The 23,456-nt window shown below is 41.4% G+C and overlaps 1 protein-coding gene across 2 annotated transcripts in view; it reads right to left on the bottom strand.

The window, feature by feature from the left end:
• Nucleotides 1–23,456, bottom strand: part of ADAM10 (ADAM metallopeptidase domain 10) — a 256,301-nt gene that overhangs the window by 78,827 nt on the left and 154,018 nt on the right. For both annotated transcript variants that reach the window (XM_077471107.1, XM_077471108.1), the window contains exons 3-4: nucleotides 17,139–17,257; nucleotides 12,461–12,619 (exon numbers count right to left, since the gene is read on the bottom strand). In XM_077471107.1, coding sequence (XP_077327233.1) covers nucleotides 12,461–12,619; nucleotides 17,139–17,257 — 278 coding nt within the window. The remainder of the gene's footprint in view (nucleotides 1–12,460; nucleotides 12,620–17,138; nucleotides 17,258–23,456) is intronic.

The raw sequence follows: 23,456 nt of genomic DNA on the forward strand, positions 1-23,456 counted from the left end.
ACTTTGCTCCGTTCCTCCAAAGTCATAGCCCCGAGTGGGGGCTATATTTCCCTCACATACCTAACTTCCTGCCCAGCCACACCAGGTTTACGAAATGGCCCAGCAAGTCCAGAGTCAACTGGGAAGTGGTGGAAGGGGGCACCGATGGTGAATCCGCCACCAGGACCACTTATCAGAAAGAGGATCGCCCGCTGTATAAAAAAATACCAGGGTTAAGGCAGCTAGCTGCTGTCATTACCGTGGTATACAACATCAAACGAATGACGTATATATACAGTGGGCGGTCTGAAAGTGGTTAATCTACCAGCCATACTTTAGAGTATGTGTAGAAGCCAAGTACCCAGATGAAACCTATGCATGCACAGAGAGAATGGGCAAAATTCATGCAGCTAGTGTCCTGACCAGGACTTGAACCAAGGCAGAAAAGCTAATAAAGCCACTGTGCTGCAAATTTCAGCAAAAAAATAAATCTGGTTTTATTGATATATGTGTGCCAAGGAGTTAAGATTTTCCTTTATGCCCAGTACCAGTTAAATACAGAAGGAAGTGAAAAATCTTAAAAAGACAGCAATATTAAAAAATGGGAGTTTCTAGCCTTCGCCCAGTCTACTTAAAGAGTGACTTTAGTTTCTTTCCATTTTGTTTAAAGTCAGCAGCTACAAAGTCTGCCGATGTTGACTTAAAAATCCAATATCTACCAGTGCCTGGAACCCAGAGCGGTCTTCCCATGGCTACAGGTCCCCGGCACTGTAATCCTGAATATAGAAACTGGCTGTGACTTCCAGAGAAACTACAGCTGGCTCTTTGTGAACGGTCCTGCAGCCTCCTTGGACCTGTGACATGTCCGAGAAGACAGCAGGGAAAGGAGGGTCATCCTCACCTAGATGAGTATTGTGGAAGTGGGGGCTGGGGGGGAGGGAGCAAACCAGCGAGAAGTTTTGTTTAATTCTAAACAGTCCACTTAAACAAACAAAAAAAGTCCCAGTTTCAAAGGTTGCTTCTCTACCTGTCCCAGTAAAATTTCTGTCATTGGGACCAGATGTACTTCATTATACACCAAACTAAAATGGTTTTGCCTAGAGTTAATTTAAAGGAAAAAAAATAAAATAAAAACCCTAAAACATTTACTTCAGCCCCTTTAACCCAGATGCCTGTGAACTCTGTGCTTACACTTTCTGATCATCTTTAAAGTGGTTGTATACTCGAATTTTTAACTTTTACCTACAGGAAAGCCTATAATAAGGCTTACCTGTAGGTAAAAGAAATATCTCCTAAACCTGTACGGTTTAGGAGATATTCCCCTCGGTATGCGCCGCTGACTGCAGCAGCGCATGTGCACAAGGGGATTCTCGGCCTGAAAATCCGGCAGTGGCCGGCCGGAATTAAATCTCCCGCGCGGGAGTGACGATATCGCGGCTCCAGCCACTAACAGCGCCGGAGCCGCGACACCCGGAAGAAACGCAGAGGGAGCATGCCAGCTCCCTCGGCGTGGATCGGGCCAGATGTCGGGGCCTCGTTCTAAGGTAAGTATTTCATAATGAGCTAGTATGCGTGCATACTAGCTCATTCTGCCTTTTGCTTTGCAGGTTTAAAAAAAAAAAAAAAAAAAAAAAAAAAAAAAATTGCGGGTTTACTACCGCTTTAAAGTGATTCTAAAGGCTGAAGGTTTTTTACCTTAAGCATTCTATGCCTGAAGGAAAAAAAAAATCCCCTGCATCTTCCCCTAATATCCAAGCCAAAATCACGATCCAGTGAAGTGCACGAGAGCAGCTGCTCTCCCGGCTCTCAGACACCACACTGACTCAGACAGCCAGTGAGGAGGGAGCAGGACAGGAACGAGCCTGGATCCGTCTTATGGACACACGGAGCGGGACTCGGGAGTGACCACTCACGAATGCCCTATAGAAAACTGCTTGCTCAGGAGGAGAAAGGTGCCAGGATGACCCAAGAAGAGGATGATCAGGGCTAGAATGTGCAAAATCACTGCACAGCACAGGCAAGTATAACAACATTTTTTTCTTCTTAAAGTGCAACTCTGCCACATTACACAGAACATGCAAATGCAATTATTTTCATAAATATAAACTGCTAAACACCTTCTCATCGGCAGGAGAGAGCAGTTTTGTGATTCCTATCAGTGTCCGGCTGAGCACTGGTTAAAGCTTGTGGGAGTTGTTTTTTATTCTCTGACTGTCCTATGAGGCTGCATGACCCCCCAACTCTCTGGATAGTTCTGATCCTGAGCCGATTACATGCAACCTCCCATATAAACAACTCTAGCAATACACGCCAAACTGAGCATGTGCAGAGTGCCCCCAAGGTCTGTGATAACAGCAAATTGGGGACAATAGAAGGGGAGGATTAGATAAAACAGGATGAAAATGTGTTACACAATGGAGGATTAACCCCCTTAGGTCCCACAGCGAGTAGAACAATCATGCTTTACTGAATATACACACTAATTTAACGGTTGTGGGTTTAGTAACGCTTTAAATTTACCTTTAATATTACTTTAAATTTAGGCAGGGTTGAAAAGGGGCAATTAATTGTGTTCAACAGCTCTAATTATTCTGCAGAAATGTAGATTCAAGATAAATAAAAATAGTAGCTCAAAATGCAAGCGACCTTCTCCGTTAATCAGTTTTGAGGGATCGTACAGCACTCATTGTACAGCACAAGGAGGTTAGCTTACAAATCCTAAATTAAACCAAAATACAAACCAAGGTGAGATAAACAAGGCTAGGAGATGCCAAGAAAATGTCAGCCACACAAATTTACTTTGTAAAAACCCAAGTGAAATCATTTAGAAACTGCTACGCTAAGCAGTATAGTTGACAAATTGATGAGCTCGCATTAAAAAAAAAAAAAAAAAAAACACTGCGGACCAACTTTACACTTTGATGCCTTGACCAAGTATTTTTCTACATTTCAACAGTACTTGCACAGTGCTCAGGCAGGATACACAAAAACAATTGGTGAAGCCAACAACAGTACACTGCTACAAAAACCATATTGATGAACCTCAAGACATCATGAGACACACATGCTGGGGATTGTGTCAATTACACGCAGAATTGTAGGTAAGCAACAGTGTTCAAAAAAAGTTAGGAAGCACAGAGGCCAGCCATGCTTCCTGTCTGGAATATATATAAGAATAGTGATATCTGAAGGCATCTATTATCTCCACGCTCTCCATTATACTAAGAACAAAATCTCCAATTGAGTCATCAGCCTATTACCACTACTTACAAACATCACAAGCTGTGAAGACGGATCAGTTGACCTGGGAGACCACATTATTATTAGCTCTAATTGGACTGCTATCCCTCCTAACGATTCTGCCATGGCAACAGCTGATCCTCCTTTCAACAATACATCTGACAAAAAAATAAAAAATCCACCCTCTGTGTGCAGAAATGTACAGACATCGGAATTAACAATTACTTAGTGACCATCTGATAACAACCAAATAGCCTTCAGCATCTGGGAGGTTTTATCATGTAGTTTAGAGGGCAACAGCCACATGAGAGCCAAGCTTAAAATGGATTTGGTCATTAAACTTCACTCGTCACACTAGAAATGGCACTAAAAAAACAAGATATAGAAAAACATGAATAAAAACTGCAGGTTTTAGAACTTTCAGTGGAGACCATATGGTCTCTGAAAATTAGTACCGAATTTGTTTTGCTTAAATCATGGTAGATAAGATGAAAAAGATTGGATGATGTACACAAGTGATTACAAACTAGAACTAGAACCTTCTAATCAATTAACACAGCTTAAAGTGGTGTACCACCCAAAAGTGGAACCTCCACTAATATGCTGCCCCCCCTTCCCTCCTGATGCCACATTTGGCACCTTTCAGGGTGGGGTTGAACGGGTACAGGTACACTTTCCCACTTGGATGGTGCCACCCCTTGGAAGTTCAGCTACAGTATTTGTAGTCGCTGACTTTTAGTCCTCATGCACATGGACGTTTTAAAAAATGGACTGTAAAGCTAGTACAGGAAAAAAGCAGCGCTAAAAACACAATATTTTACTGCGTTTTGCATTGAATTCAATGCACGTTAAGCCGCGCTAGCTTTCAGCCGCGTTTCTCTGTCTCTATTAAAAAATCAACGATTCCCTATGGGTGCCCATTGATTGGAGAGGGAAGCCGGGCCAACGCTAGTAAAAGAGCTGGAAGAAGGCACCGGAGAGCAGGAGAAGAGGCCGGAGAGGTTGGAAGAGACCTCTAAAGAAGACCCTCGGAGCTGCCTAATAAATTACTTTAAAAACCTCTGTAGTGTTTTTCTTTTTACACTTTTTCCCCAGGTGAATGGGTAGGGGTACAATGTACCCCATACTTATTCACATAGGGTGGGGGGGTTGGGATCTGGGGTCCCCTTATTAAAGGGGGCGCCAAGATTCTGATAAGCCCCCAGCCCCTGACAACCACCGGGCAAGGGTTGTCGGTAAAAGGCCCTTGTCCTCATCAACATGGGGACAAGGTGCTTTGGGGTGGGGGGCGCAGGGGCCCCCCTGCCCCAAAGCACTAACCCCATGTTGAGGGTATGTAGCTTGGTATGGTCTGGTTTCCTGACCTAAAGGGTCGCATGCTGGGATAAGAGCCTGGTAAGGATCTTGGGGGGGGGGGGGGGGGGACCTCACGCCATTTTATCGGTGTGGGGGGTTCCTCTTAAGGACCAGACCTGGTATCGGCTTGGGGGGGGGGGGGGGGGGGGGAAGACACACACCACGCAAATTTTTTTTTAATTTTCGCGAGGTTCCCCTTCAAGATTCTCAGCACACATGTCGCACCACAAGTCTGTTCATCTTGATCCGACTTCTGGTACGACCTCTATTCAAATCAATGGGCTCCCATAGGGAACCACTGATTGTGAATAGAGAAAAACGCCGGACGAGGCTTAACACAGCGTTAAGCCTCGTTAATTTGCGTTTAACACCTTTTTTCCGGCGTCTGACATTTTTACAGCTCTAACGCTGGAGCCTCAGAACACACTGGTCCTGTTTTTTTTGTTTTTGTTTTTTTTACAGCTTAAAAACGCCCAAGCCATTTGCAGCTCAAAAACACCTAGGTGGGAATGAAGCCACAGACTAACAGACAGGCATTTTTAAGCTGCAAAAAATAAAAATAAAAAAGAGGCTGTAAAAACGTCCGTGTGCATGAGGCCTTATTCTTCCCTTGATGGGGCAGAACTATATATAATATTAAATTATATATATATATATATATATATATATATATATATATATATATATATATATATATATATATATATATATATATATATACACACACATACATATACATTATATATATACATATACATACATACATACATATACATACATATATACATATACATACATACATACATATACATACATACATACACATATACACAAACACCTATATTGCTTGGTAACACAAATTGCTAATCAGCCAATCACATGGCAGCAACTTAATGCATTTAGGCATCTAGACATGGTGACGATAACTTGCATAAGTTTAAATAGAGTAGAAGAACATGGAAGAAAGGGGATTTAAGCGACTTTGGATGTGGCATGGTTGTTGGTGCTAGACAAGCTGGTCTGAGAATTTCAAAAAACTGCTGGTCTACTGGGATTTGCATGCACAACCATCTCTAGGGTTTACAGGGAATGGCCCGAGTGAGCATAAGTTGTGCAGACAAAAATGCCTTGTTGATGTCAGAGGAGAATGGGCAGACTGGTTTGAGATGATAGAAAGGCAACAGTAACGCAACTAAGCGCTTGCTACAACAAAGTATGCAGAATGCCTACGAATGCACAACACATCAAACCCTGAAGCAGATGTGCTACAGCAGCAGAAATCCACAGGAAACTGAGGCTACAATTTGCACAGGCTCACCAAAATTGGACAATAGTAGTTTGGAAATATGTTGCCTGGTCTGAAGAGTCTCGATTTCAGCTGCGGCATTCAGATGGTAGGATCAGAATTTGGCGTAAACCTGAAAGCAGGGATCCATCCTGCCTTGTATCAATGATTCAGGCCAATGGTGGGGGTGTAATGGAGTGGGGGATATTTTCTTGGCACACTTTGGGCCCCTTAGTACCAATTGGGCATCATTTAAACCCATGCCACAGTCTAGCCGAGTATAGTTGCTGACCATGTCCATCCCTTAATGACTACAGCGTACTCATCTTCTGAAGGCTCCTTCCAGCAGGATAATGCACCACAAAGCTCAAATCATCTCAAACTTGTTTCTTGAACATTAGTTCACTGTGCTCCAATGGCCTCCAGATCTCAATCCAATAGAGCACCTTCGGTATGTGGTGCAACAGGAGATTCGCATCATAGATGTGCAGCTGACAAATCTGCAGCAAATGCATGATGCTGTCAATATGGACCAAAATATCGAAGGAATGTTTCAAATACCTTGTTGAATCCATGACACAAAGAATTGACAGTTCTTAAGGCAAAAGGGGTCCCAACCTAACACCAGCATGGTGTACAAAAGTGGCCTGCGAGAGAGAGATATATATACACACACACACACACACACACACACATACACACAAAAGTGAGTACACCCCTCACATTTTTGAAGATATTTTATTATATCTTTTCATGTGACACTGAAGAAATTACACTTTGCTACAAAGCGAGTGTACAGCTTGTATACCAGTGTAAATTTTCTGTCCCCTCAAAATAACTCAACACACAGCTATTAAGGTCTAAACCGCTGCCAAAAAAGTACACCCCTAAGTGAAAAAGTCCAAAAAAGGCCCAAAGTGTCAATATTTTCTGCGGCCACCATTAATTTTTCAGCACTGACTTAACCCTCTTGGGCATGGAGTTCACCAGAGCTTCATAGGCTGCCACTGAAGTCCTCTTCCACTCCCCCATGATGACATCACAGAGCTGGTGGATGTTAGAGACCTTGCGCTCCTCCACCTTCCATTTGAGGATGCCCCACAGATGCGCAATAGGGTTAAGGTCTGGAGATATGCTTGGCTAGTCCATCCCCTATACCCTCAGCCTCTTTAGCAAGGCAGTGGTCATCTTGGAGGTGTGTTTGGGGTTGTTATGCTGGAATACTGCCCTGTGGCTCAGTCTCCGAAGGGAGGGGATGATGCTCTGCTTCAGTATGTCACAGTACATGTTAGCATTCATGGTTCCCTCAATGAACTGTAGCTCCCCAGTGCTGGCAGTACTGACAAAGCCCCCTAGACCATGAGAATCCCACCACCATGCTTGTCTTTGTACTCCTCATCTGGTTGCCGCCACACGCTTGACCCCTCTGCAGCAATGCTGGCAGCACTTATACGTCCATTTCCTAAAAACAACCCCTGGATAGGACGCTGAGCATGTGCACTCAACTCCTTTGGTCAACCATGGCAAGGCCTGTTCTTAGTGGAACCTGTCCTTTTAAACTGCTGTATGGTCTTGGCCACTGTGCTGCAGCTCACTTTCAGGGTCTCGGCAAGCTTCTTATGACCTAGGCCATCTTTATGTAAAGCAATAATTCCTTTTTTTCAGATCCTCAGTTCTTCGCCACGAGGTGCCAAGTTAAACTTTCAAGTGACCAGTATATTAGAGAGAGCGATGACACCAAATTTAAAAACACCTGCTCCCCATTCACACCCGAGACCTTTTAAGGCCAAGTCACAAGACACCGGGGAGGGAAATTGGCCAATTGCGCCAAATTTGTACATTTTCACTTAGGGGTGTACTCATGTTTGTTGGCAGCGGTTTAGACATTAATGGCTGTGTGTTGCGTTATTTTGAGGGTACAGTAAATTTACACTGTTATACAAGCTGTACACTCACTGCTTAACATTGCAGCAAAGTGCAACTTCTTCAGTGTGTCACATGAAAAGATATAATAAAAGAAATAATAAAATATTTGCAAAAAATGCGAGCGGTGTACTCACTTTTGAGAAAATCTATCCATAAATACACACACCGTTTGGCCAGTAGAATGCATTAGACCCCTTTCACACTGAGGCGCTTTTCAGGCATTTTAGCGCTAAAAATGGAGCCTGTAAAGCGCCTCTCATGCCTTCCCAGTGTGAAACCCTTAGTGCTTTTATACTGGGGTGGTGCGCTCGTGGAACGGGAAAAAAAGTCCTGCAAGCAGCATCTGTAGGGCGATTTATACACCATTCCCAAAACGCTCTGCCCATTGAAATGAATGGGCAGTGCTGCCGAAGCGCCGCAACATAGGCACTATTAACCCTTTCTTCGGCCGCTAGCAGGGGTTAAAGACTCCCAGCCAGTGGCCTGAAAAGCACCACTAAAAATTATGGTAAAGCTCCACTAAAACTAGCAGCGCATTACCGCTAACGCACCCCCGCCCCAGTGTGAAAGTAGCCTTGAAGCTTAAATGCTAGATGTGCCAAGGTGCACATGCAATACTTTTTTTTTAAGCAGCTTTTTGCTGCCATGAGTTATGCCATTTAGATGGGCTTAACCAGATGCCCTGTGTGCTCAAGGTCTTAAAAGCTGGCCTGTTTGAGAACTTTCCCACTACTCCCTATACGAGAGAGTTCTAACCCCTACTCCCCCCCCCCCCCCCCCCATCAAAAGCAAAGCATGCCAGCTGGATCTGACCTTTCATAAAAGCAGCCAAAAATGAAATTTCAGTTTAAATTGTACAATCTAATCTAAATACGCATCCAAGAATGGTTACTACATTTTTCCCAATATAATTGCATTACATTTAAAAAGCACAATTCTGTTCCAATATGAAAAGCAGAATACTCTTTAAACCAATTTCTACAATGGAAACCCACTGATTTTGAAGCAGCTGTATTGTGCGATTTCAGAGTTGAATCCCTAAGCTGGTGGAAAATCGCTAACCACAGCGGGTCAGTTTTTACCGCTGGCCACTGTTCAACAACTGAAGATGCCATCTACCATTTAGCTTAAAAATAAAAAGAAATCTACAACCCCCTTTCAAACCTAATCTTTACCATAATGAATACTTACCTTATCAGCATGCAATACATTTTACAGAATTCTACATCTCCCCCTCTATATCTCCCCCTCTATATCTCCCCCTCTATATCTCCCCCTCTATATCTCCCCCTCTATATCTCCCCCTCTATATCTCCCCCTCTATATCTCCCCCTCTATATCTCCCCCTCTATATCTCCCCCTCTATATCTCCCCCTCTATATCTCCCCCTCTATATCTCCCCCTCTATATCTCCCCCTCTATATCTCCCCCTCTAGTTCAAGACTATACATATGAAATGTTCTCAACTCCGGGCAGAAGGTTTCAGGCAATAGCCACACATGATATAAAATCTACCTTGTGTGCACCAAATGGCTATTCAAAGCCAGATATTACCTTGTGAATGTAGCATTGACATTGTGATGCACATAGCCAGTGTAGAGAGCAAAAGTGTGAGTGGGGCCAAGCAGGTCCCTCCTACTACAGGCTTCCTGCAGAATATTATGGGGGGAGAGTATATAGCATGTCAACCTACACAATTAGAGGGAGAACACCGCGCAGTGACTTTTTTTTTTTACTACAGGAAAATCCTGAAAAGGTACAGAACTGGAAGAAATACACAAGGAAACCATATTAAAGAATACACATGCCTCTTGTGCCTAAACACTATTTGTTAAGTCCGGAGCTCAGCTTTAACAATTTATTAGTGGATGCCGTATGCACTATATTTTTAAACACAGGCAGATGTCATCTAATCTCCTCTTCCAATTATTTGAAGCATGGATCAAAGATTGAGAATAAAAGACTAAAGGAAACCGTACCCAACTGTGAACTGAGAGTTAATTTATCTCCTAAAGGAGGATTTGCCTACCTAAATTAAATCATAAAAACGGATTACTGGAGTGCAAAATGATGACAATTAATCTAAAATCAAACGCAGCCCTCCAGAAAATGGCAATTACCTTTGCTGCAACTTTAGTGATCATACAGAGGTCCTTGTGGGCAACGTAGAGAGTCAAACAAAATCTATTTCAAGGCTCACTTGCATTTTTTTAAGACATGAATATTTTAATATCCGCCATATGTCAGCTGTGGTCAGTCACTGTTACTACATAGATACATCAATTCACTTAAAATAAGCCAGAATGGAGAAAAGTCTCACTGAAGTACATAACTGGATAATTAGAAGCACATCTCTAGCAGTGGTCTAGGAATGGCACAAACTCCATAGAGCTACTGCAGAACATTGGGTTCTGTATTGGCCAGATGTCACAGGACACTTCACACCCTTGCAGTTAAATGGCTTCCCAAATCCAAGTGCTTCCCATCCAACAGGTTGTTACAAGCACAGTTTTAATACTTACCGTAATCTAACAAAACATCCACTGCATAGGGTCTGAGAATGCTTTTAAGGACTTCATCCCAATACCTAATGGCAGTCAGGGTATCATTGTCTAGTCTGTAGAGGCTCCCACCATGGATATGCTGCCGTAGCCCATCACTGACCCACCACCAAATCGGTCATGCTGAGCGACGTTACAGGCAGCATAACCTTAACCACGGCTTCTCTAAATCCTTTCACATCTGTCACATGCAGCGTGAACCTGCTCTCATCTGTGAAAGGCACAGGGGGCACCAGAGGACCTGCAAATCATGGAGTTGAATGGCAAATGCCAATTGAGCTTCGCTGTGCCAGGCAGTGAGCACAGGGCACACCATTCATGAGGATGCAAGGCCACCCTCATGAAGTCTGTTTCTGATTGTTTGGTCAGACATTCCCACCAGTGGCCTGCTGGAGATCATTTTTTAAGGCTCTGGCCATGCGCATTCTGTTCCTTCTTGCACAATAGGAGCAAATATCGCTCCGACCTTCTATGGCCCTGTCCAGCTCTCCTAGAATAACTGCCTGTCTTCTGGAGTCTACTCCTTGCTCTTGAGACTGTGCTACGAGAGCAAACCTTCCAAGATGGCACATATTAATGTGCCATCTTGGAGGAGTTGTACTGCCTTGTGCAACCTCTATAGGGTCCAGGTATGGCCTCATGATACCAGTAGTGACACTGACCCCAGCCAATATCTCCCCCTTGCTCAGTTTTTACACTAGTTTTGCGTTTGGCTGGGGTCAGTGTCACTACTGGTATCATGAGGCCATACCTGGACCCTATAGATATAGAGATATAGAGATATAGAGATATAGAGATATAGAGATATATGAGAGATCTCTAAAAATTGTGGCAAACAAATTACAACTTCAAAAAACTCACCACTAAAAACCTTGTACTGTACCTTGTACTGTTCAACTTTTAAAAGATGGGGCAATTTTGGGGTATTTGTATTGTCCTGGCATTTTAGGGCCTCAAGAAATTAGATAGTCAGTACATCAGGACCAATTCATTTTTAAAATATATACCATAGACCAACTTTCACACAGGCTAAATACAGTACACTAAATTGGGTTATTTCACCAAAGAAATTAAGCAAAATAAATATTAGCCTAAATCTATGAAAAAAAAAAAAAAAAAAAAAAAAGAAGATGTGCAATACATTATACCAGAAACTAACAAAACATCCCCCCCCCCCCAAATTGTGGACTTTAGTTTTATAGCAAAAAAAATTTAAAACCCAGTGGCGATTTAAACCCCCAAAAGAAAGCTGTGGCTCAAAAAATAAAAAAATATACAAATATTTTATTTGGGTACAGCGTTTCATGCCTAAGCAAATGTCATTCAAAGTGTGACAGCGCTGAAAATTTGCGTGGACTGAAAGGAGGTAAAAGTGTCTTGGTCAATTAAGGTAAACCTACCCCACCTATTTTCACAGCTGGATATCTGCAACATGCGTCATTACAAAAAAGCACAAATGCAATAAATAAGCGCATGTCTGATGCGTTTGCAGATTTGGGTTTAAATGATCATCAAATATTTAAATCATACATCTTCATTACTACAGGTTACGATATTAAAAATGAATGCAAGAGATACTACACAGTTTAAATGATGGAACTTTTTAAAACAGGCTACAAGCATACAACTGCTATGTGAATTTGCAGTTCCCAAAGCAATTTGATTCCTGGGCAGCACTCGCGTGCATACAGTTATTTACTGGCAGAGTAAAAAAAAAAAAATTGGGCAAAGTTAGCATGTCACAACATTAGTTATTCAAGCTGCTGAAATGCCACATTTTTTTTTCCTATTGCCCAATTTCTTGCAAAAATGCCAACATCCATTAAAGCATGAAGCCACTGCTCATATTTGTACTAGTTTGAGACATGTAACAAATATAGCTTGAGAACCTCAGGCCACTGAAATTGTTAGAATGAATGGCAGCCAACCAAGTCCCTAATGAGCTTCACTTTATAGATGTACTTCATTAGTGCTAAGAGGAGGAAGATGAAGGGCTCTGAAATCTGGAAGTCCACATGAAGATACCATGTAAAAAAGTTAGAAGCCATCCGAATCCTCAAAACGCAGTACAAATATCAAGTCCCCATTTGTCATTTAGACAAACAATACTTACTGACATCATCCTCGTGATACATGACGGAATGAAATGGAACGGCTCTGTCCTTAAAGTATCTTTCTGCTGGTTCAACATAAAAGGTGCCTTGAGGAGTCTTAACAAAGCCTTCAAACCTGCCATTCAATACAGATCCATGACTCGAAGTTCCTTGTTCCCCTGTTAAAACCAAACAGAATAATTGCACTTTACAAAAAAAAAAAGCGCACTTACATGTGTTCTGGCAAGGTTATCAAATACTTAAATGTTTTCGCCAAGTGGGGAACGTCTGCAGGTAATAAGCGTAATAATGAAGGAGGTGCCTACACATACAGTGAGGGAAAAAAGTATTTGATCCTTGCTGATTTTGTACGTTAGCCCACTGACTAAGAAATGATCAGTCTATAATTTTAATGGTAGGTTTAATTTAAAAGTGAGAAACAAAACAAAAATTTCCAGAAAAATGCATTTCAAAAAGTTATAAATGGATTTTCATTTTAATGAGTGAAATAAGTATTTGACCCCTTCGCAAGACATGACTTGGTGGCAAAACCCTTGTTGACAATCAGAGGTCAGACGTTTCTTGTAGTTGGCCTCCAGGTGTGCAGACATCTCAGGAGGGATTTTTGTCCCACTCCTCTTTGCAGATCCTCTCAATTAGGAGATTAGGGTTTTCGAGGCTAATGTTTTGTAACTCGGACCTTCAGCTTCCTCCAAATTATTTCTAGAAGGATTAAGGCCTGGAGGCTGGCTAGACCACTCCAGGACTTTAATGTGCTTCTTCTCGGGCCAAAACACATGGCCAAGGCAACAAAGGAGTGGCTCATTGTCACGCTGGAAGACCCACCCATGACCCATTTTCAATGCCCTGGCTGAGAGGAGGTCCTCACCAAAGATTTGATGGTACACGGCCCTGTCCATCATCCTTTTGATGCTGTTCTCTTAGCAGAAAAAACACCCCCAAAAGCAGATTTCCACCTCCATGTTTGACAGTGAGGACGGCGAGTTGAGTTGATACCAAAATAGCTAGATTTTGCTCTCAACTGACCACAACACCTTCACCCAGTTCTCAATCATTCAGATGTTCATTAGCAAACTACAGGCATGCACATGTCTACAGGCATGCACATGTCTACAGGCATGCACATGTCTACAGGCATGCACATGTCTACAGGCATGCACATGTCTACAGGCATGCACATGTCTACAGGCATGCACATGTCTACAGGCATGCACATGTCTACAGGCATGCACATACGCTTTCTTCAGCTGCTTGGCAATGTTCTTGTAGCCCATTCTAGCCTTGTTTAGGTCTACAATCTTGTTCCTGACATCCTTGGACAGATGTTTAGTCTTGGCTATAGTGGAGAGATTGGAATCAGATTGCTTCTGTGGACAGGTGTCTTGTATACAGGTAATAAACTGAGATTAGGAGCACTCCTTTTAGGAGAGTGCTCCTAATATCAGCTTGTTACCTGTAGAGAAGACATCTAGAAGCCAGAAATCTTGCCGATTGATAGCGGATCAAATACTTATTTCACAAATGCAAATCAATTTATATATATATTTTTTTAAATGCATCTTTCTGGATATTTTTGTTATTCTGTGTCTCACTGTTAAAATAAACCTACCAGTAAAATTTTAGATTGATCATTTCTTTGTCAGTGGGCAAATGTACAAAATCAGCAAGGGATCAACTACTTTTTTCGCTCAGTAACTGTTGCCAAACTTTTCTGTGACAGCCAAAGGCTGGGTTGTTCGACTGGGCAACAATCCAACACTTTGGCATAGTGTCAGGGTTTTCTGTTAAACCCACTCCTCGCATTCCTATTGGTCCACTATTATGATGGACAACCTGATATGACAATAGGAACGCACAGAAGGCAGGAAGCGATGGCCCCAGCAATCAATGAAATTATTTCTAAACAGCTTAAAGTAGTTCTAAATGCAGAAGATTTTATTTTTTTTACCATAATGTATTATATGAATTAAGATTAAAAAACCTAGGTGCCATTCCCCCCCAGCCCCACTTATATTTACCTGAGCTCTCCCGAGTCTTTCTTGCCACTGGCGCCTGCTGCTGTCAATCACATAATTGTATTCAGCCAATGTAGGGAGCGGTGGTGAGGCCGAGCCACATTTGGTGTGAATGGACAATGTCCATTTACAGGAGTGCAGCTTTGGAAGCGAGCCTGCTTGAGTGCACACAGACATAATTGCTATGCGGGGGAGGGGGGGGCTAGGGGACACAGCAGGGCAGAGCCAGGATTGTTAAAAACACACAATCACTTCACTTCACAATCACACAAACCTCTGCTTTTTGGAACCCTTCCCCCACTCCGGTGTAACATTTGGGACCTTTCAGGGGGAGGGGTTGCAGATACCTGTCTAAGGGAGTCTATGCCTCTTCCTGTCCCGCCGCACTGTCTGCTGGGACACACACGGGTCCCAGAGACCGCAGGGACCTTTCGGATTGCGCTGAGTGACTTACGCATGCGCAGCAGGGAATCAGGAAGTGAAGCCGCAAGGCTTCTTTTCCCGACTCCCTTACCGAAGAAGGCGGCGGCCGCATTCGAGGGCCGAGGGATGATGCCGACATCGCTGGACCCTGGGACAGGCGAGTGTCCTTATTTTAAAAAAGTCAGCAACTACAAATACAGCAATAAAAAAAAAAAAAATTCATGGGACTCTTGCTTTAAGATTTGGCCTTGTCAGGAAGGCTTGAGTGGCTGCTGGAAGTATGTACACAAACTCTACTTCCACAGGCTGAACAAGGGAAATAAATGTGCATGTTCAGCTTAACAGAAAATATGGCAGTCTCCGGATCTGCTGACCAGGTGATTAGGGCCGAAACAATCGATTAATCGTCAACTAATTGATTATGAAATGAATAGACTACCATTTTCATAATCGATTAATCGGCCAGTAACATAATGTGGTTAAAAAAAAAATAGCAAATCTCTACTGTAAAGATTACTTTCACTGTTGCACAGTAAAAAAAATACAGTAGCAATTTACTCTTTTTTGTACTATAAAGGGCTTTTTTTTAACCCCATCGTTACTAAACAACTTAGACCTGGTTCACACCTATGTTTTTTGGTGCTTTTTGCAGAAACACACTACAGTTCATTTAACGTTCACATCTATGCTTTTTTTCCCAGGTGCTGCGTATTTGGAAAGGGTCAGGGACTTTATTCAATGGAAAAACTGCCTTTTTGGTTCAATATACTTCAATGGAGAAGCTGCAGAAAAGCATGCAACGCGTTTTTGCAGTAATTTGTGTTTTATTTTATTTATCTGCCCAACAACAAAAACGCAAATCGCAGCAAAATCACGTACGCAAACAAAACGCACAGCAAAAACAGATCAAAAGCAAACTGCATAGGTGTGTACTGAGCCTTAGGCTGGACACACGGATCAATTTCCAAACGAGAATATTCAGATGGAAAATCTTAAAATTGTCACTTGCTTTTAACATTCTATTTTAAAATGAATGTAATTTCTGAACAAAAACCACATACACTGTCTGAAAATTCCTTTCACCAAGAAGTTTTCAATAACTTCTAAATTTTCCTGTCACTGTGGTTGAAAACAAAAGGTTGATTTGACCCCACTAACGATCGAACGTTCTTAAAATGAAAAAAAAAAATTTGATGCAAGACAGTTTTTGTATGGACAGCATATATTACAATTCTGTTTGAAAATCTGCAAAACAGTCTAACTGTTTTTTCTTTTAAATAAAAAAATTTGTTCTTTCAATCTGATTATATTTACCAGATTCAACCTCTAATATATACAGTATATCTCTTCTGTCTGTTATTCTCAGAGTGGATAAACGATTTTATAAATAACCAACTATGGTTAGGGAGTATTTACCACTGCATAGAGATATTTAAGAATAAATTGCCTTTTTTTAAAACTTTACATATTAACTAAATTATACACCACTTTTTTTTTTTTTAAGGTTATTAACCGATTAATTGAAACAATAAATCGTCAAACTAATCGATTATGAAAATAATTGTTAGTTGCTGCCCTACAGGAGATTATGTAAAATCTTTGAGCCATCTCAAGATCATACCAGCCACGGTTTATTTGGGAAAATAGGGATTCGATTTGGAAACCTTGTCTGTTTTCCCCCAATAAAGAAGAAGTGTCTACTAGATACATACTTTGCGAGTAGTTATAACGTTTTAATAAACTGCCTATTGCTGCACTACATTGTCCTTTTCTTTACTGGGTTTAAACACACGAGCAGTGGGGGAAATCGCATGCGATTTGGACAGGAATCACAATGCATTACTGTTCAAAGCGCATGCGATTCTTTGCAGTGCGATTTGCATCCATTCATTCTGTATGGACGCAAATCACGCCGCAGAGTATTACTTTCGGTATTGTGAGCATTTTCATGAGTAGTCCTGAAAATACTCTATCGGTGCATCTCTAGTAAACATGAATACAGTGTACAAACATTTAAAAAAAAAAAAATTGCAACCGTATTTTGCAAATGCTTGTTTGATGTACTTATGTTTACAATAGCAGTGCTGTATATACACAAGTACAGCCATTCATGAAATGACAGGCGGTAACCTGCATTTGTGCTGTGTAAGTGGAGGAAAGAGCTTCATTTAGACTGAACCGGCCCAGGTGGCCTGTGTGCAAAAGCCTTAAAAAGCAGCAGATATCACACACAACTTACCAAAGAGCTGCCCACTGTATATATGAGATGTATCATAATCTACAACTTCTCCTCCCATTTCTAGCTTGAAGTCAGGAGAGAAAAGAGACGTATCCCTCTTCATTCGAAGGTTGAACTGCCTGTAAAATAGGAAAAAAAAAAAAAAGTGTTAAAAATGTAAAAGCTTTCAGAAGTAAAAAACAAGAAGAGTAACAGCAGTAAAACTCCAAAAGAAAATTTATGTGTAAAACTATTGAATAAAAAAAAAAAAAAAAACGAATGGCAACAAAATGATCTATTAGGTCACCAAGACCATAGTTAAAGGAGTACTGCGCCGCATACTGTTTGGCACACCAATGCGCTTAATTCTATGCATCCAACATATATGCAATTACATACCAAACAAATTGCAAAATCATGAGACATGCAGTACCAAATAAGAATGCGCCAATTTCTGGTGCATATCATATTCCACAATAACACACATGTATTTTGTTTTTTCGACTTCTCTCGTCTCAGACCTATCCTACTTGGAAACAATTTTATATTCTTGGATTGACCCGATGACAACACTACTAAATCACAATATTGAACAATACACGTTTATAAAATTAGTCCCACATTACAATAATGGCGTGTGCAGTGTACCCAAGCCCTAACTTTACTTTCAAAACACACAACCGCACATTACAACCACCATTGGCTTAGGTTCATATCTTCACGGTTCAGCATACCCCATTCACTTGAATGACCTGCTATACCCGCGTTGCCTGCTTGAAAAAGGTCCTTGAACCTATGACACCATGTGCTTAGGCTTGCGCATCACATTTTTCAGAGAACTCACTTAAAAGCAGCTCATTTATGTGGCTACAAAAAACGTGTGCAATTTACTTGCAGTCCGGCACCCACAGATGTGACACTAGACTATGCCCAATCTTTATTACGCCTCCCACAGGCCATGCAACACTCATCAAATCCTTGGAGTCTGCCATATGGTTGCACTGATGTGTGTTTGTATTGCGCATTCATCTTTTCCTGCACGTGGCTGCTTTTTTGTGTACCAAAAAAAAAAAAAAAAGTATCAATGCATGAAGCACTATCCACTGTATAAATTGGCAGTGCTTAAATTTCATGTCATCATTTATAAACGTATATACAGCCAAAATATATTATCCCTTTTGGATAGATGGAGGGAGGATTAGGATTCCTGATCAGGCTTCACCCACAGCTGAAGGTTCCATTGGAGAGATTTCTTCCCAAGGTCAGGAAGTGAGAAGAAATCTCTTAAGAGTCTCAAGATGGCAGCAAAACCTGACAGGGGTTCTAAACTTTCCCTCTCTATCCAAAACTGAAAAAACTGTTATAAACCAAACAATTATGGTCAAAAATGATCCACTTGCCGCCAAAACATGTACCTAGTACGTTATTTGACTGCAAGTGGGTGTACCGGGGTAAATCACTCTGGTACTTTTTTTTTTTTTTTTTTTTTTTAGGAGGTTAGTCAGCTCTCATAATAGAAAATCAGAGTGGCTAATTAGATTGCTATTACCAGCAGCGGGAGGGGACGCCTAATCCCGCCACCTTCCATGGCTTACTCAGGCTCTGTCCCATCAGGAGACCCAAGCTGCCCATTCAAGCGCTGTTGCACTTTGAATGAAAATTGCGCATAAGTCACGCAACACTACACAAACTAAATTTTTATCATTTTCTTGCCACAAAGCTCTCTTTTGGTGGTATTTGATCACCTCCTGCATTTAAAATTTTTGCGCTATAAACAAAAAAAGACCGTTGATTAAGAAAGCAAAAAACTGATGGGCATTGAGGAGGAGCTACTGACAGGCATTACTGAGTGGCACTGTTGTGGGCACTGACAGGCATTATGGGGACAGGCTGGCAGGTAGGGGCTGCAACTAACGATTATTTTCATAATCGATTAGTTGACCGATTATTGTTTCGATCGGTTAATAACCTTAAAAAAGAAATAAAAAAGGTAATTTTGCTGCGATTTTCATTTTTACATTTTTTTTGGCCAATTTGTTGTTGGGCAGATTAAAAAAACAAAAAAAAACAAAAAAAACACAAATTGCCGCAAAAACTCATTATTACATGCTTTTCTGCAGCTTCTCCATTAAAGTATTGAACCAAAAAAAAATAAATAGCACCGTTTTGCGTTTAAAAAAAAAAGTAATTTTCTTTCCCAAAAACACATCACCTGAAAAAAATAAAAATCATGGATGTGAACGTGTCCCATAGTAAACTATGTAAATGAACTGTAGTGCGTTTCTGCAAAAAAGCACCAAAAAACACAGAGGTGTGACCCAGGCCTGAGATGTTTAGTAACATAATGGGGTTAAAAAAAAACTAAAAATTAGTACAAAAAGAGCAAATAAATAATCGCCACTGTATGGGGTTCATTTTTTACTATGGGACAACCCCATTATGTTAGTGGCCGATTAATCGATTATTATTTTCATAATCGATTAATTTCACAATCGATAAGTTGTCGATTAATCGATTAGTTGTTTCGGCCCTACTGGCAGGTGTTGGGCACTAATTGGCACCTTTTAATGGGGGCTGTGATGATCAGCAGCACAGACCCCCCACCTCTGAAAGGCAGAGCCACCAATTGGCTCTCCCTGTCAGCGTGAACCAAGGAAAGCCGTTTGTTTACTGGCACTTCCTGGATCACGCTGTGATTGATTACATGGTAAGAAGCCTCCATCAGAGGCTTCTTACCACAATTGGAGTTGTGGTGTGCCAGAGTGGCGCACAGCACCTCCGCGGGCGCGTGCTGGCTGTTATATCCTGATCATGTCATGACATCCGGATCAGGATATCACAACCACTTTGCCACCGACATTCTGCTATATGGTGGGCGGCAAGTGGTTAAGTAGCATTTTTGTACTTTTTACAAAAAAAAAATCCCTCTGTTTTTAGAGCTTTGAAAAACAGATACACAATTTTGTGTATTAATCAGAAATCAAGACGACAGCTACTGCATTCTATTAATTTCAGCACATTTCAGCTCAGAACAGGTGATATCGTTAAAAATCAGTTTCCCTGCCTGTCACAAAGCTAAACTGCTTCTCCTACAACATCCATATCTATGAAATTCAAATTCTACCACTCCGATATAATGTGCACACTGAGTAAAAGGTTTATTCAACAATTCAACAGTTCAAAATATATCCCAAACATAATCCTCATGGTGATGCTAGCCAACAAATTTTAAGGTATAGTTTAGTCAAAACATGAACATTTTGCATTTGTAATAGACTGATGCATATTCTGTAATGTGCATTTCCAGCATTTTATTGTATGTTGTGTTTATATGCATTGAAGTGCTTGTAAAAATGCAGAAGGTTTTCTTCATCTTAATGCATTCTATGCCCAGATGCTATGCAAAAGCAACCCAGGAACTTTTGAAGGAAAATAAGTGGAATATTCTTCAAAAAATTGTGTTTGTGTTCAAATATACAATGGTTTGACAAGATTTCTTTTGGCGTTATTTGATCACAATAAGGTTTTTTTTTTTTATGACAAAAAAAAAAGAAAAAGAAAAAGAAAAGAAAAAACACATTTAGTTTCTGCAACAACATATCCAATTACTAATTATATTCTGCTGCATGTCTTTGATAAACAAAAATCCCCAAAAAAGTGTATATTTGGTTTGCATGAAAGTTAGTGCCTGGTAAAGATACTGGAATTTTTTTTATGTTGCCGATACTGGCCGGGGGGGGGGGGGGGGCAGTTTGCACGCAGTTTTTATTACACACACACTGGGCGGAAGGAACCATGCATTCGTTTAAGGCTTGCCAGTTCGTAAATGTCTTGCAGGACACTTTCATGGGTCAGATGGTAGACTCACCATATACAAAACGCTACTAGACCTACTGATTATAAACAATACAGACCTGATCATGAATGTTGAAATAAGGGGCAAGTTAGGAAACATCCATCACAGGTCAATTAGCTTCAGTATAAATCACACAAATAGGAATCATAAGGGGGATACAAAGACATTGAATTTCAAAAGGAGCCAACTTCTCTAAACTACAAACCTTGCTAGAAGATATAAATTGTGATAAAATCTTAGGAACAAAGAACATGGAGAAGAGATGGGCTTGCTTTAGGCCGGGTTCACACCGCTGCGATGCGGGAACGCCGCGAATCCGCTGCGTTTTCCCGCATCGCATTACTCCCGCCGGCAGTTCACACTGCCCTATGCGGACGGCTGGGAGTGTCAATGATATGTTAATGACACCCCCAGATCCATACGCATATCGCAGTGCGATCTGCCGACTCGCACAGGAATCTGATCGCATGGTGTGAACCCCCATGCGATCCGATTCTGTTGCGGACCAAAAAAAGGGTCCCGTGCGAGTTTGCTGCGGGAGCGATGCTGATTCAGCCATACTATCTGTATGGCTGAACTCGCATCGCTACGGAGATCGGATGTGATTTGCGGTGTGAATCACATCCGGATCTCCCCCCGCAGCAGTGTGAACCCAGCCTTAAGAGCATATTAAGTAAGGGCATTTAGCCAGTGCATCCCATTGTCAAATAAATTTAAAAGAGCCAACAAAAGTCCTGAATCGCTTAACTCCAATGTAAAAATGCATATGAAAGCCAAGGAGAAGGCTTTCAAGAAATACAAGGCTGAAGGATCATCATCATCAGCATTCAGACATTACAAGGAATGCAACAAGTAATGTAAGGGTGCAAATCGGGCGGCTAAGATAGAACACAGACACAGGAGGAGAGCAAAAAAAAAAAAAAAAAAATCTCAAAGAAATGTTTTAAGTGTATAAACAGTAAAAATAGGAGGACAGACCATATTGGCAACATAAGGAATGAGGAAGAAAGTTTGGTTACAAAGGGATGGGAAGGTGGCAAAAGGTATGGAATTTATTCTTCTCCTCAGTCTTCACAAGGGAATCAGGGAGCTTCAGTAACCAAAACTGCAGTGTTCACCCTCATGACATCTCAGGAAGCACCCTTATGGCTAACAGTAGACCGAATTAGAAACAGACTTGGGAAACTTAACATTAATAAGTCACTGGGACCAGATGGCTTGCACCCGAGGGGCCTTAGAGAACTCTGTCAAGTAATTTCCAGACCATTGTTCCTCATTTTGTACTGACAATCTACTAACTGCAATGGTACCAGGAGAAAAGCCAATGTAGCACCAATATTTAAAAAAAGGGCCTAAACCACTACCTTGGGAATTACAGACCAGTTAGCGTAACATCAATAATATGCACGCTCTTGGAGGTGATAAGGGACTATATACAAGATTTTAGTAATGAAAACGGTATAATCAGCAGTAATCAGCATGGATTAATGAACAATCATTCTTGCCAAATCAATTAACCTTCTATGATGAGGTAAGCTGCAATCTAGATAAAGGAAGGCTCGTAGACATGGCGAATCTGGATTTTGCAGAAGCATTTGACACAGTTCCCCATAAACCTTTACTGTGCAAAGCAAGGTTCATTAGCATGTACCATAATGTACATGGATTGAAAACTGGTTACAAGGGCGAGTTCAGAGGGTGGTGATGAATGGGGAGTACTCGGAATAGTTCGGGGTGGAAAGTGGGGTCCCCCAGGGTTCTGTGCTGGGACCAATCCCATTTAATATGTTCATAAAGGACCTGGAGGATGGGGTAAACCGTTCAATCTCTGTATTTGCGGACAACACTAAGCTAAGCTAAGCAGGATGTGGAAACCTTGCAAGACGATCTGGACAAATTAATGGGGTGGGCAACTACATGGCAAATGAAGTTTAAAGTGGAAAAATTTAAAATAATGCATTTGGGTGGCAAAAATATGAATAAAATCTACTCACTGGCAGAAGAACCTCTGGGGAATCAAGGATAGAAAATGACCTGGGGGACCCAGTAGATGATGGGCTCAGCAATGGCATGCAATGCCCAGCTGCTGCTAACAAAGCAAACAGAATATTGGCACGCATTAAAAGGGGGATTAACACCAGAGATAAAAAACGATAATTCTCCCACTCTACAAGACTCTAATCTGGCCTCAACAGAAGTATTCTGTCCAGTTCTGAGCACCAGTCCTCAGAAAGGATCTACTGGAAATGGAGTGAGTACAGAGAAGGGCAACAACGCTAAGAGAATGGAAGATATTAATTATGAATAAAGGTTGTGAGCACTGAACGTATTCTCTCTGGAGAAGAGACGCTTGAGAAGGAATATACGATTTTAATTTACAAATACCATACTGGTGACGCCACAATAGGGATAACTGGAGTTAGTACTTACCGGTAACTCCTTTTCCGGTGGTCTTCCAGGACAGCCCTTGAGAGATGGAGCTC

The sequence above is a fragment of the Lithobates pipiens genome, unplaced genomic scaffold (assembly GCF_037356315.1).
Source record: "Lithobates pipiens isolate NorthernLeopardFrog02 unplaced genomic scaffold, aLitPip1_a1.2 Scaffold_8, whole genome shotgun sequence".
NCBI lineage: Eukaryota > Metazoa > Chordata > Amphibia > Anura > Ranidae > Lithobates > Lithobates pipiens.